The sequence below is a fragment of the Propithecus coquereli genome, unplaced genomic scaffold (assembly GCF_000956105.1).
Source record: "Propithecus coquereli isolate 6110/MARCELLA unplaced genomic scaffold, Pcoq_1.0 Scaffold482, whole genome shotgun sequence".
NCBI classification, from domain to species: domain Eukaryota; kingdom Metazoa; phylum Chordata; class Mammalia; order Primates; family Indriidae; genus Propithecus; species Propithecus coquereli.
The window spans coordinates 2,041,943-2,056,689 of NW_012150641.1; the positions used below are offsets into that span (position 1 = coordinate 2,041,943).

At 55.2% G+C, this 14,747-nt stretch overlaps 1 protein-coding gene across 1 annotated transcript; it reads left to right on the plus strand.

Moving 5' to 3' along the window:
- Window positions 1–651: 651 nt before the first annotated feature.
- ZBTB4 (zinc finger and BTB domain containing 4) lies at window positions 652–14,377 on the plus strand. Its single transcript, XM_012655714.1, has 4 exons — window positions 652–811; window positions 7,664–7,734; window positions 8,178–9,274; window positions 9,887–14,377. Exons 3-4 carry the CDS (start codon window positions 8,187–8,189, stop codon window positions 11,829–11,831), a joined length of 3,033 nt encoding a protein of 1,010 aa, XP_012511168.1. The 5' UTR covers window positions 652–811; window positions 7,664–7,734; window positions 8,178–8,186; the 3' UTR covers window positions 11,832–14,377.
- The last annotated feature ends 370 nt before the right edge of the window (window positions 14,378–14,747 follow it).

The following is a 14,747-nucleotide window of genomic DNA, read 5'->3' on the forward strand; positions in this document are numbered from 1 at the left end:
TTGTCCCTGCGGAGTTTCAGGAATGTGTTTCTTCTGTGTGCTTCCACCTGGTGTTTTCTTGGTGCTGTCCAAGGAGGCCCACACCAACGGCTCTGCATTTATGTACAAGTATATAAATGTGGATATTTCTGCTGGTGGGGACAAAAGTACCAAGCTACATGTTCATCTGGGCTGGCGGTCAATGATGTGTGCCAGTGGTGTAGCTAGCGCTGGGGCCTTCCTTGCTGGTGGCCGGGTGTGGGTCCCTGCGCATTCCTTGGGATGGTGTGTGTGTGTGTGTGTGTGTGTGTGTCCAGGGCTGCCCCTGTGAGTCTGCTGCCCCTAGGTCTGTGGGTCCCACTGGGGCCGATTGTGAATCTGCCATGTTGCGTGTCTGCGCCCTGACAGCAAGTGTGTTTTGCTCTCAGGCGGTGTGCGCAGCTGAGTGAAGGGCGTGTGGGGGGAGTCCCTTCCCAAGGAGTGGGTGGTCGTGAGCCCCTGCCGGGGTGCTACATTGCGCCGCGCCCCGCTCGGTATCCACCCGCCCGGTGGCCCAGAGCGGCTCGGTGTCCTGCGCGGATCCGTCCCGGCGAAGGCCGTCGGACGCTCGGAGCTTAGTGTTGGTGTCGGCTGCGCTGCGCCGGCCTCCTCTCGGCGGCGGCGGCGGCGGCGGCGGCGGCGGCGGCGGCGGCGGCGGGGCCGGGCCGGGGCCAGGCGCTGGGGGGGCCGGGGCCGGAGCCGGAGCCGGAGCTGGAGGCGGGCGAAACCGGAGCGGCCGGGGGCGGCCAGGGTGATGAGCCGGGCCTGGCGGACGCGGCGCCATCGCAGTCAGGTGGGCCCCGGGGCGAACCGGGCAGGGCCAGGGCGGACCGGAGCCAACTGCCGGGCCCCCTTTCCCGCTGCCCGGCACCGCGGGGGCCCCGGCCGCTAGCCTTTGGGGTTGACCTGGGGGCTCAGGGGTCGGGGGCTGAGCCTGGCCCCGCCCCCGGGCGCGCACGACGCTGGGGGGCGACTAAGGGGGCCCGGGTATGGCGTCCGAGCGAGCGGCGGCGGGGGGACGCGATCGCCTGGGGCCGTGGAAGGGGCCGCGCTTACTCCCCCTTTGAAGGGTTAATTCTGCAGCCTAATGTCCCCCTCCCCCAGTGGGGCAGGTTGGGGGTGGGGTGGGGCGGGTGTGAGCCCGGGCAAGCGCTGCAAGCTGCTGGGAGGGCGATGGCGTAGGAGCCAGGCAGAGAGGGGGAGGGGTGGGCCGCCCAGCGCCCCAGAGTTGGGGTATGCGGGGTGCGCAGGGCGAACTGGGGCCCCGGAACCGCCGCGCCGTCGGGGCAGGGTTGTGGCTGTGAGTTTTGGAGATTGTGTCTCATGCTGTGTTGTGGGTCAAGGTAAACCTCTCGGGGCACCACCGTTTGCTGGTCTAGCAGCCAGGGATCCTGATAGGGCCCTCCCTGGGCTATGGAGATAGAAAACCAGGAGGGGTGTCCAGTGTTGTGGGGCAGAATTACAAGATGTGGCCCTGTGGCTTTGGGTGACAGATGGGCATTCTAAGCAGGACATGATACGCTGAGTGCGGAGTTTTTTCAATGTGGGGTTGTATGTATGTTTGCTACCAGCGTGTGTTTTTTTGCATGTATGTCTCGTGTTGCACATACGAACTGTTTATGAACTATTTTCTGCACAGCTGGCGTGGTGTATTGTGTTGTGGAGGGCGCCAGAATGCAGGGTGTATGTGCCCATTTGGAGGGGGTGGTTGTAGACCTTTGAGTCAGAAGGCGTCATGTCTGGGTCCCATTTCTGTAGCCTTGCTGAGGTGTGGTCCAGTTGTGGAGGACAGGCCAGCAGATGGGTTTGTGTGTCTGTGATGAGCGAGTTGCATGGGGGCTGCGCATCTAGAACTCAGATCCCGCAGATCATGAGGGGAGTGAGAAACCCCAGGGTGTGTCTTGGGTGCCTGTGGGTCAGCTGACATTGGTGTGAGGGGCTTAGGGTGGGATGTGCCAGTTGTGTTTATGGGATCTTAGGCAGCCAAGCAAGAGGAAGGTTTTGTGTTTGCAACATTCTCCACGGGATTCTTTTGTGACGTTGTTTGTGGGAGCCTGTCTGGGCTGCTGGGCTGGGAGGCGAGCTGGTCAGAAAGCACATGGGAGGGAGGTGGCGTGACAAGGGCAGTGTGGGCCTCAGACCTGAGAGACCAGCTGCAAGCTGTGTGTGTGTGTGTGTGTGTGTGTGTGTGTGTGCGCGCGCGCGCGTGCACGTGCCTACCTTCTGTGTGCTTAAGTGGTGGTGGGGCTGCCGGGGGCAGAAGGAGAAGGCTGTGGGTGGGGGGAGATATGTTATGAGGAAGGTGCCAGATAAATGCGGGGCAGAGCAAGGGCAGCAGGCGGAGGCATGGGTGTTGTGGAGTGGCCCAGCTAGTCTTCTACAGGGTCGGTGTGCTTGCCCCGAACTGGCCTGCCTGGCATGTCAGGGTCACCCGGAGGAGAGGCTGGGCGGCTGCAAGGGAAGTGAGCTTAGACAGAGTGGCTCCTTGGCCATGTTTATGTAAAGGCCGGGTGTGACTCTTGTCACTAAAATGGAAAAAAGAAACGTGAAGTTTTCAGCCTCCTCCCACTTTGCCCCCACCCTCTCTCTGCCCCCCTTGCGGGTATCTCTGACGCACACTGGGCCCCACTGCTGCAACTGTGGAAGGGCCTCGGATCGGAATTCGCTCACTAGGCAGATTCCTCAGAACAGGTTTTCCTCACCTTTGGGGCCTGGGCCTTTCTGTAGGGATGTGTGCGTGCGTGCACTCCAACCCTGCACACCACTGTGTACTGTGCCGGGCCTGGCAGGGAGGATGTGTATACACCGGGGACAGGAGGGCATTGTGGCTGGTTCCTCCGGCACAGGGGCTGGGAGGGGGCTGGCTGCCGTGCAAAGCCTGCACAACAACAGGTGCGATGACGATGACAGCGGGTGAAGGCGAAGGAGCCCTAGATTAGAGCTGAGTTCTGCGGGCTCTTCCACTTCCTCACGGGCACTTTACCTGAGTGAGCCTCAGTTCCTCATCTGTAAAGTGGGGCTAATTACCTGCCCTACCTGTCTTCCAGCAGCACATGGGAAACGGACCCGGATGGTGACTACAGTTTGGGGGCTATGCCATTGCCAGTCAGTCCTCTGCCAGCACTGAGAATCCCCTTCTCTGGACTTTCCTAGTAACAGTAGCAGCAAACACTTGTTTAGCACTGACTGTGTACCAGGCGCTGTTCTCAGTGCTTCTACATGCGTCACTCAGTCCTCACAACTGTGGAAGTAGGAGCTCTAATTACCTCCCTTTTTCAGGTGATGCAGCCAAGGCCTAGAGAAGTTAAATAATTTGCCCAAAGTCGCGTAGCTAGAAAGAGGTAAAGCTATATTTGAACGCAGGCAGTCAGGTTCCACATCCTGTGTTCTTAAACTGCTATACTCTGCTGCCCTTCTGGAGCATTCAATGGACCTTTCTGCACCCCCCTCGACACACACGCCCTCTTCTCCCCAGTTTCTGCAGACCTTAGCAACTGCACCAATCCATCTCAGAAAACCAGTGTGCTCGTGGAGTCCCAGCCTAGGACGTGAGACGCTAAATTTCTGCTGCTGTATAATGTGGGTACTGGCCATAGGGGTTCAAAAGGTTGATGAGTTAGAGAACAGATTGTCCTTGTCCTGTGGGTCAGGGAGGGCCAAGGAGGTGGCATTTGGGTTAGATCTTAACATTTTGGAGGGATTTGAGAAGAGATCAGGGAAAGGGCATTTCTGGCAGGAGAGCCAGCACAGGCAGAAGCATGGAGGTGTAGGATGTGTAAAGGCTGGAGAGCACACTGGGTGTGTTGGGACTCCAGATACGTGCCACCGTACCTGGCTTACACTGGATGTTTAAGACAGCACAACATAAGGCAAGATTAAAAAGGAAGATTGAAGCTAGACCAGAGCCCTTAAATATCTGGTGGAGGAATCTGAACTTTATTCTGGAGTCAGCAGCGACCACTGAATGTTTCTGAGCCCAGGTGTGGTGGCACCTGAGCTGTGGTTAGGGATGTTGACCCTCAGTGGGAGGAGGGCTGGGTGGAAGAAGGTAAGCCTGGCGGCTGGGGGATAGCTGGCAGGCCATGGCCTGGGACTGCGTGAGTGTTAACAAGGACCTGAGCTAGTTTGGGGACCAGAGGTGGGTTGAAGGGAAGGCTTCCAGAGCTATTCCCAAGCTCTGCCACAGTTTCAGCCAGACTTATGACTGCTGGATGTGGAGCAAGGGAAAGGGTGGAGTCAGACATGACACATTTAGCACTTAGCACGTGAGACCTTGTGTGGTGATTTATGTAACCAGCTGGCTGCCATAAGCCCTTTCAGGACAGGATCCAGCAGTATGGCACAGGGAAAGATTCAGCATCTGGGGTCAGCTGGGCCTGGATTTGAATCTTGACTGCTACTTACAAGCTGTGTGACCTTGAGCAAGGTACATCCCTCTCTGAGCCTCAGTTTCCTCTTCAGTAAAATTGGGATAATACCCCATTATATCAAGATGATCTTTGAAACGGGACAGTTTGATGATGCCAGATATTGAGAGTGGAGCTTTCTGCTTTGTAGGTGGGTGGGCCCTCCAGGCCAGGGTCTCTCTTCTTGTCTTTGAGGTGAGATGTCATATCTGAGAAAATGTTGCCAGTTACCCCAGACTGGTGTTAAGTAAGGTCCCAGTGTTCTCACTTCTGTTGTTTTTAATGGGTTCCTCCTTGGAATGTGTGTGTGTCTGTGTCGAGGGGAGTTGTGTTCTTTATAAATAAAGGTAGAAAAACAAAATGGGTGGCCGTTTTGAGGCTATCATTAAAGGAGGCAAGGCAGGTGAAGCACCTAGAAGTGTATCAGGCAAATTGTGAGTGCCCCAGGAGTGATCCAGTGCTCAGTCTGGCACTGAGGATGCTTCCTTCTTGCGGGTGGATGGACTCCAGGCAGACTTTGAGGGCAGGTTCATTCATTTCCAAAACATGTTTTACCTCCCATTATGTGCTAGGACTATTATAAGGACTGGAGATACTGCAGTGAACAAAGCAGACAAAAATCCCTACTCCCCACCCCTTGGAGCTTACATTCTAGATGTAAATGAGCAATATGTTTTACTAAGTGCCAAGGAGAAAAATAAAGTAGGGTAGGGGGGATAGGAAGTTATGGGAGGTGGGGGGTTGACCAGGGAAGGCCTCTGGGAAGGTGACTTTTGAGTCAAGGCTTAAAGGAAGTGGGGCAGTGAAGCACACAGCTATCTGGAGGAAAGAACATTCCAGGCAGAGGGAACAACGAGCGGTAGAGAATGTCTGGCGGCCATGCTCAGATTCCCCGCTTCAGTGGCACCTCTGAGGTGACACAGGCAGTCAAGAGTAGAGAAACAGTAAGAACAAACAAATAAAACATTTAAAACCACAGAGCCACCAAACTTACCACAAAGCCCGATTTCTGCCTCTTTTTCTTCAACACTTCCCCTACCATTTTCTGGGGCCGAGTTCCAAGATCTAGGTACTGCCAGTCATTAGCTCATTTAATCTTTACAACAGCCCCACAAAGTGAGAACTATTCATCACTCCCCCCTTATAGACAAGGAAACTGAGTACAAAGATGCTATGTAACTTGCCCAGGGTCACAAAGCTAGTATCTTCTCCACCTCCCATAAGCCCTTGCAGGGCAGTGGCCAGGGGTAGGGCACTTGAACTCTGGAGAGCTGGGTCCAAACCCCAGCTTGGTTAGCACTATGTTCCCTCGACCTGAAAGGGAGGAGTTTGGAGTATTCAATTTCTCTACACCAGAATCCTCACTGTGGTCGTTGAGTGTTGGAATGAAGTGATGCAGATAAAATGCTTAGCACTACATTTTGCACATAATAAGTATTTCATAAATGGCAGCTACAGAGACCATGATGATATGATTCTGGGTGATCTGCAATGGCCAGTCCAGCTTTGTATTTTTGTGGTTCTAAGAAGCCCTGTCAGGCCTTGTTCAAGTATTGTAGCAGTCAGGGTAGGCACCAACCACGCCGCATATGGTTGTGCAGGTGAGCAGGCCTGGCCAAGGGAGTGAACGGGGACTAGAATCGAACCTTGACTTTGCTCACCTGTGCAGGCTGCTACCTCCTGGAGGAAGGGGCCTTTCTTCTAATTTTCAGAAAAGCACCAGATGGGCTATTGGTGCCCTAGTGGGGGCCTTCATCGTGGTATGGTGAAGTCATCAGGAATACAGGCTTTGGAGCCAGACTTCCTGGGATCAGATCCCAGCCTTGCTCCTAACTGGTCATATGTCCTTGGGCATCTCTAGTATCTCTGAACCACAGTTTGTCATTTTAAAGTGGGGAAGCTGTTACCTTTCAGAGTAGTGATGAGGAGCAAATGAGATGCTATTAATACAAATAAAGCACCTTCTCTTGGGGTCCCAGTGGGCCAGTGGCTGTCATGGAAGGGAGTGGGAGGCCTGAACACCAGCCACGGGATTCCCAGGATTCCCAGACTGTCCACAATTCAGCAGCTAACAGGAAAGCACTTGACCCAGTACCTGATCTATGCCTGACCGTCAGGGTTGTTAAAACTTTTGAATATCACCCCTGTTTACCACCTTCCTTCTTCCTGTCCAGAAGAGATGTCAGAAAAGTCTTTTGGGGCATGTGAGATGGGGTATGTGTGACGGGAAGGCCTTTGAGTCCAGACAGTATGTGTGATATATGGGAAAAGAACATTTTTCAGGGAATTGTATGAGGGACTCCTGATGCAGGATACCTCTAGGGACATGTGTGACCCAGCGCATTTGGAAGGATGCCCTCAAAGAGAGGAGAGAGCTCCCAAGCTTTGTGGAGAGCGGATGAGAAGAGCCCAAGAGCTCTGCTCTCAGGTCAGCAGGCCTGGGTCTGTGAACAGACCTCACCTATTATTACCAGGTCTGTGTGACTTTGGATGAGCCTCCCAGCAAGAGGTGAGGTAGGGGTTGCAGTTCCCCTCTTTTTAAGCCAAAGTCCCTAAGCCACCAGGTCTCAGTAAGGAGTGAGGCCCAAGCCTCCTCACTCCTGTTCTGGTCGCCTTTCCAGTGTCCCCCAGGGACTGGAGCAGGCTGGTATTTGTATGAGTCAGTGGTCTTCAGTGGTCACCTGGCAACTGGGCCAGAAACCCCCTCTAAGATTAATGGGGTTTGGGGTATGTGAAGAGGTCCTCTCCTAATTTGAATATCTACCAAATTAGGTCCAATAAAAAAGCTCACACAAATATATTTAGATATGTAAACAAGACCATTGTGGTAAAAGACAATCTTTTGATTTCCTCTGAGCCCCAAGATTGGGCCAAAGGGACTTGAGAGTGATCTGCCAGGCTACCCTGAACCTATGGGATTGAACTGTGCTGCTGTATTGCTTGGAGGTGAATTGGGAATATGCAAATTATCTTGTTGCTGTACTTCTCTGGGCCAGCAGAACAAGGCTCTGCAATAATGTGTGTGGCCTCCTAGGTTTGACTGGACACAGCTAAACAAGTAACCTGACAAGACTCCTGGGAGGGATCAGGCTTTGCAGAGCAGCCCAGATGTCCTCTCTGACCCCAACACTGTGCCACTTCTCACTTCCTGGGGCCCTTTCCTTCCCAGTTCCCTTCCTGAGGACCCTTTCCTGCCTCTTCCTCTAGGTCCCCCTGACATGGTTTCTGTTTCTCCACAGAAAGAACAGGCCCAGCAGAAGGGACTCGCTGAGCCACGGCCCGCTCTGCTCCATGTTGGCTGTGCTCTCAGGTAAGAGGTGCCGAGAGAACCGCAGCTAGGAAAATTAGACCCAAGGCAGCAGGCCAGCGAGGGCAGCCATTTTGTCTAGGCTGGGGAGTTCTGTGAAATGGCTATCAGTAGTTGTGGGAGCTTCCTCCTCCTTCTAGTGAGAGAGAGATTTCCATTGCTTCTCTAGGCTGTGGCTTTAGAGGTCATGACCCTTTGACCTTCACCATGACCTGAAGTATCCCTGGCCTCTTCCAGCCCTGGATGTTAGACATACTGGTCTGGGACATTGGCCAGACTTGAGTGGCTAAGGGTTAAGTTCTGTGACCTGAAGTTATTCAGCCTTCCACTAGTTTTTGACCAGTCCCTGACCCCCTCCCAGCTCACCTCCCTGATCTTAGAGAGCCTTGCCCCTCTGCCCAGCCTCTAAGACTCTGAGACTCTCCCTGGCCTCTTCTGCTGTCTAGGCTGGCGCCATGCCCCCTCCCGCAGAGGTGACGGACCCATCCCACGCCCCTGCTGTCCTACGCCAGCTCAATGAGCAGCGGCTCCGTGGCATCTTCTGTGACGTCACCCTCATAGCTGGAGACACCAAGTTCCCCGCTCACCGCAGTGTCCTGGCTGCTTCAAGTCCCTTTTTCAGAGAGGCTCTGCTCGCTTCAGCCCCACTGCCCCTCCCACCAGTTACTGGGGGCTCAGCTCCCAACCCTGCTGCCACCACAGCTGCCTCTTCTTCCTCCACCTCTTCTTCCTCCTCCTCTTCTTCTTCCTCCTCTTCCTCCTCCTCCTCTTCTTCCTCCTCCTCTCCCCCTCCAGCCTCTCCCCCTGCTTCATCCCCACCCCGAGTCCTGGAACTGCCAGGGGTCCCAGCAGCTGCCTTTTCTGATGTCCTCAACTTCATCTATAGTGCCCGGCTCGCACTACCTGGTGGCGGAGGGGACGGGGCAGCTGTAGCAGAGATTGGAGCTTTGGGACGGCGTCTGGGCATCTCCCGCCTGCAGGGCCTAGGGGAGGGAGGTGATGCCTGGGTCCCTCCCACCCCAGCCCCCATGGCCACCTCACAGCCTGAAGACAACAGCTTTGGGCCTGGGCCTAGGCCAGCTGTGGAGTGGGAGGGTGACAGGGCTGAGGCCCAGGCCCCTGACTTACAGCCCCCATTGCCCCGGCGGCCCCTCCCCTGCCCTCGATGTGGAAAAAGCTTCATCCATCCCAAGCGGCTGCAGACCCACGAGGCCCAGTGCCGACGGGGGGCCAGCACTCGGGGGTCTACAGGGCTGGGGGCTGCGGGCTCTGGCCCCGGTGGTCCTGCAGGAGTGGATGCCTCAGCTCTGCCCCCACCCGTGGGCTTCCGAGGCGGCCCCGAGCACGTGGTAAAGGTGGTGGGCGGCCACGTGCTGTACGTGTGTGCGGCCTGCGAGCGGTCCTATGTGACGCTGTCCAGCCTGAAGCGGCACAGCAACGTGCACTCATGGCGGAGGAAGTACCCCTGCCGCTACTGCGAGAAGGTGTTTGCCCTAGCTGAGTACCGCACTAAGCACGAGGTGTGGCACACCGGGGAGCGCAGGTGAGTAGCCTGGGGCGGGGTCCAAGGGCCAGTACTCAGATACCACAGGGACAAGGGAGGGAATGGGCAGCGCATGGGGCCCAGAGAGTCATCCCGAGACTAGCCCTGCTTACCCTCACTCACCCACCTGCCTCCCTCCAGCCCCAGTTCCTTCAGCTGACGTCAGTCAGGACCTCTACGTGCCGTGTCCCCTAAAAGGAAAGAGAAAGTTGCCTTCACTGGAAAGGACTATGGAAGTGCAGGCATGCCCAGCAATAGATATAATACTCAGAACAGTGTCTTGTATTTCCATAGTACGTCTCTGTTCATAAGTCATTTCCCTATTCTGTCCTTCGGGCTTCAGAAGAAGGCTTTGTGAGTTAGGCTGGATCCCAGATGGAACAGCTGAAGCCAAGAGTCTCACGGCCAGTGGGGGGGTGCTGAGCTAGTACAGTGGCCCTCCTGAGGCTGGCAGGGTGAGATAAACAGCATGAAAGGAGGGTGAGCAAATGGCTGGGGAAGTTAAAGGCTTGCGTGGAGGGCAGTAGAGGACCTGGGAAGCTGAAGCCTAACTTCAGGGCCCTTGACTTAAGTGGCTCTGTTCCTGCCCTATTCCCTGCTGTCCTGGCCCAGGTACCAGTGCATCTTCTGCTGGGAGACCTTTGTCACTTATTATAACCTGAAGACCCACCAGCGAGCCTTCCATGGCATTAGCCCGGGCCTCCTAGCCAGTGAGAAGACACCCAATGGAGGCTACAAGCCCAAGCTCAATACTCTCAAGCTGTACCGCCTACTCCCCATGCGGGCAGCCAAGCGGCCCTACAAGACCTACAGCCAGGGAGCTCCAGAGGCCCCCCTTTCTCCAAACCTCAACACACCGGCCCCTGTGGCAATGCCAGCCAGCCCACCACCCAGACCTCCACCTGTCCCAGAGCCTGGTCCCCCACCCTCTGTCATCACCTTTGCTCACCCAGCCCCCTCTGTCATTGTCCACGGGGGCAGTAGCAGTGGTGGAGCGGGGGGTGGGCTGGCCAGCACAGGAGGGTCCCAGGCCGCCTCGGTCATCACTTACACTGCTCCCCCGAGGCCTCCCAAGAAACGGGAGTACCCACCTCCTCCCCCAGAGCCTGCAGCCACACCCACCAGCCCAGTCACAGTGGTCAGCCCAGCCACAGCTGCAGGGCCAGCCATGGCCACCGCCACAGAGGAGGCCAAGGGCCGGAATCCACGGGCTGGGAGGACTCTGACTTACACAGCCAAGCCAGTGGGCGGGATTGGCGGGGGCGGGGGTCTCCCTGCAGGGCCCGGCCGGGGCCCTTCTCAGCTACAGGCTCCACCTCCACTGTGTCAGATCACTGTGCGCATCGGGGAGGAGGCCATTGTCAAGCGCCGCATCTCAGAAACTGACCTGCGTCCTGGGGAGCTGAGTGGAGAGGAGGTGGAGGAGAGTGAGGACGATGAAGAGGAGGAGGAGGACGAGGAGGAGGAGGAGGAGGAGGAGGAATCAAAGGCTAGTGGGGAGGACCAGCTCTGGAGGCCCTACTACTCATACAAGCCTAAGCGCAAGGCTGGAGCTGCCGGAGGTGGTGGTGGTGGCAGTGGGCTGCCCCGAGGCCGCCGTCCACCACGCTGGAGGCAGAAGCTGGAAAGGAGGAGCTGGGAGGAGACCCCAGCAGCTGAGAGCCCAACACGTGCCCGCACAGAGCGGAGGCACCGCTGTGGGGACTGTGCACAAACCTTCGCCACCCTGAGGAAGCTGCGAAAGCACCAGGAGGCCCATGGTGGAGGCTCCCACAGCTCCCGGGCTGGACGGAGGCCTTCTACCCGCTTCACCTGCCCCCACTGCGCCAAGGTGTGCAAGACAGCAGCTGCTCTGAGCCGCCATGGGCAGAGGCACGCTGCTGAGCGGCCGGGGGGCACCCCCACACCTGTCATTGCCTATTCCAAGGGCAGCGCTGGCACCAGGCCTGGGGATGTCAAGGAGGAGGCCCCCCAAGAAATGCAAGTCTCCTCATCCAGCGGGGAGGCAGGCGGTGGGAATGCTGCTGCTGAGGAAGCTTCCGAGACCGCCTCACTCCAGGACCCTGTCATTTCAGGGGGTGAGGAGCCCCCGGTGGTGGCAGGAGGGGGCAACTATGTGTACCCACCTGTGCAGGAATTTCCACTGGCCCTCATTGGGGGTAGCCGGGATCCTGGTGGTGGCAGGGGAAAACTTGGGAGTGAGGGGCCAGGGGGTGCTGGTGAGGGGGACCGGCTAGAAGGGATGGGGGCTGCCAAAGTTACCTTCTACCCTGAGCCCTACCCACTCGTCTATGGCCCTCAGCTCCTTGCTGCCTACCCTTATAACTTCAGCAACTTGGCTGCTCTCCCGGTTGCTCTCAACATGGTCCTACCTGATGAGAAGGGAGGCGGGGCCCTTCCCTTCCTACCAGGGGTCTTTGGCTACGCAGTGAATCCTCAAGCAGCACCCCCTACTCCCCCAACACCACCACCCCCAACTCTTCCTCCACCCATTCCCCCTAAGGGAGAAGGGGAAAGGAAAGGGCTTGAGAGAACCCAGAAGGGAGATGTGGGGTGAGCTCTGGGACCAGGTCCCCTTTTCTCCAGATGCCACCCTCCCTGAACCCTCCACCACTACCAGCTCCCTGGCCTCCCTGCCCCTTGGGAGCCCCTCCACACTCTTGTGCAGGGACTTGGGGGCTCTTGGAGCTCAGGCGTCAGGCTGCTTTGTGTGAGATTGTAGTTTTCCCATCTCCTGGGAAGGGATCTTTGGTGGTTCCCCTCTCAAGCTTCCTCCAGGGAATGGCCTCCATGAGGGGCAGGGCCAGCTCCCATCCTTTCTCCAGCCCTTGGGGCAACTGAGCAATATACTTATCTGAATCTCTACTCACGGCCCCCACCAGCTCTGAATGTCTAACCTGCTCCTCTGATTTGTAAACCTAGGGGGAAACCATCTCTCTCACCTAATGATTCCCCCTTGTTCTGAAGCTTTCTCTAAGCCCTCCCCCAGATGCTTCCTAGCACATTCCATTCTGTATGGCCCAGGGCCTGGACCAGACCATTGTGAAACCTGAACCCACACACCTGGGAGCGTGGCTTTGGATTCCATTCTTCCCAAGGGTGGGTTTCTCTGTCCCTGTCTCCTTTGCGTGAAGATGCCATGCCTTCCTTGGCTTCCATGCCTTTGGATCTTCCATATTCTTCCCCATACCCCTAGACTTTGGAGATGGCCTCTCCCAGTCCAGGTCAAGGAGGTGTTGGGGGGAGGGCTACCCCTCTGTTCATAGCTGAGCACTTTCCCAGCCCAGGGCAGGGAAATCTTGACCCCCAAATCCAGTGAGCCCCAGATTCTTCCAAGGCAGAAGAGGTGAATAGGTCACACCTCTTCCTGCCTCTACCTATGGCCTCTTCTGGGCTAAACCAGATTTGGGGGCCAGGAGGGAAGAGCTCCGTGTGGGATGGAGAAGGGAATCTACTTTCTCCCTGTTTTTTTCCTGATGGTTTCTCCCAGACTAGACCAAATAGCCAGAAAAAAGATGGGGGTTGGATGGGTAGGTAAGCCCAAGATTTGCACATGACCTTCCATCCTTACCTTTACCCTCATCTTCCCTCACCAATCACTCCAGATGGTTTTGGGGGAACCATTCTACTCTTCTGGTGGGCTTTGGGGTGTCCCCACCAACTTTCCCTCCAGAATAGCACCTTATACCCCATCTTTGACTCAGTTCCCCACACCCAAAGATCCCAGCCTAGGGATGGGGTGCAGGGACCATAGTCCCTAATCCCTAATTTGCACTAGTTAACCCTGGTCAGGGGTCCCTATACTTCCTTCCAGTGGGGGAGATGAAGAAATGTTTGCTCCTAATTCTCTTTGAAAACTGGGCCTCCCTGCTCTGTGATTGGATGAACATTTCCCATCCCACTCACCTCCCCACCAAAAAAACAGCTCACAAGGGAGAGCCTGTTTGCGGGAGCAAATTTGACAAATGGGAATTAGAGGAGTGCAGTTTAAAAAGGGGAAAAGTTGCTGTCATCAAAATGGCAGCCTTTCCCCAGCTACTGTTTTTTGGGGCCAAGATGGCTGCCCTTGCAGCAGTTGCTGGGAGGGCAAGATCATGGCTTCTGGAGGGAGGTGAGTTTAGAGGAAGAGCCAGGAGCATCCTCCTGCCCCCTCTTCCCCTCCCAGCCCACAGGAAAGGGGAAGTTTTCGACAGGCTCCCTGAATGTTAACCATGGAGGAGACACTCCTTCATTCCTCTGTCTCTTTGCACTTTTCTTGGTCTTGGCCACAGCCTGAGTGAAGAATTTCCTACTGAATGTACCAAGTTCCAATTTTTAAGGGGGCGAAAAGTTTCAAACAGGGAAAAATGCAAAAAAAAAAAAAAAAATCACTAAAAATTCTCACAAATCTTGTTTCTGGCACTTTAGAAAAACAGAAAAATACATAATAAAGAATACGTATATATATCTACACACAAATTATATATATCTATATATACAGTGGAACCACAAGAGAGACTGAGGAAGGCCTAGAGGCAGGGGGCAGATGTGATGACAGTGCCCCTGTATCCTTAACCTGTACTCCTCTCAGGCAAACAGGCATGGAACAATGGAAGGAGTTGAGGATGGATTGGGGAATTTGAATTTCAGAATAGATCAAAATTCCAAACTATGGACATTTTGGGAGAATTGAGATTGTAGACATTTATTTTTTTTAAAATATGATTAAGGAAAATAGCTTCTGGAATTTGGTGGTTCTGGGCAACAAATGAGATTGTGGCTAAGTGGAGATTAAAATATATGTATCTGAGCTGGGGAATTTGAATATTGTGAGTTTCAGATGTTGGAAATATGGGATTTTGCAGTTTCGTCTTTTGAAAATGATCAAGTCTTGTCAGTTTGTGCCCTCTTTCCCCACGTTCCCTGGGAAGAAGGGTGACGGCAGAGTGGGAAGGCCACTGGTTCTGTGCCACAGCACGCAGGATTTAGAATTCTACAGACTCTAGCTCTATACGTAGTGAGGACCCAGATTTAGAGAAACTGACCAATATTTATCTCCGATTTGTGTGTGTGTCCAACTCTCTAGGCCAATAAACCAACAAGACAAACAAACTGTGCTCCACAGTGGGATGCTAGGTGCAATTATTTGTGTGGCTGGTGGGTCTGGGGGAAAAGGACATGCTAACCTTGTCCCACAGGGATCCCTGGAGTTGTAGCCCTGTGCTCCCTCTTAGGATAACAACTTCCAGCAATTTAGATGTGAGGGCTTGTTGACTCTAGGTACTTCGCAGTAATTGCTGTAGCCAGTAGGCTTAAGCCGACTTGGTTCCAACCTCCAGGCAGAAACATTCACAGACAAGTTGACATAGCCTGATGTACACAACTGCTGGGCACATGATCTCCATGTCCAGAATGGCCAGCCCTACCTTAAACCAGCTCTAACCCTTTTTCCAAATTGAAAGGAAAATTGAGGCACAAATGTGTGATGGACATA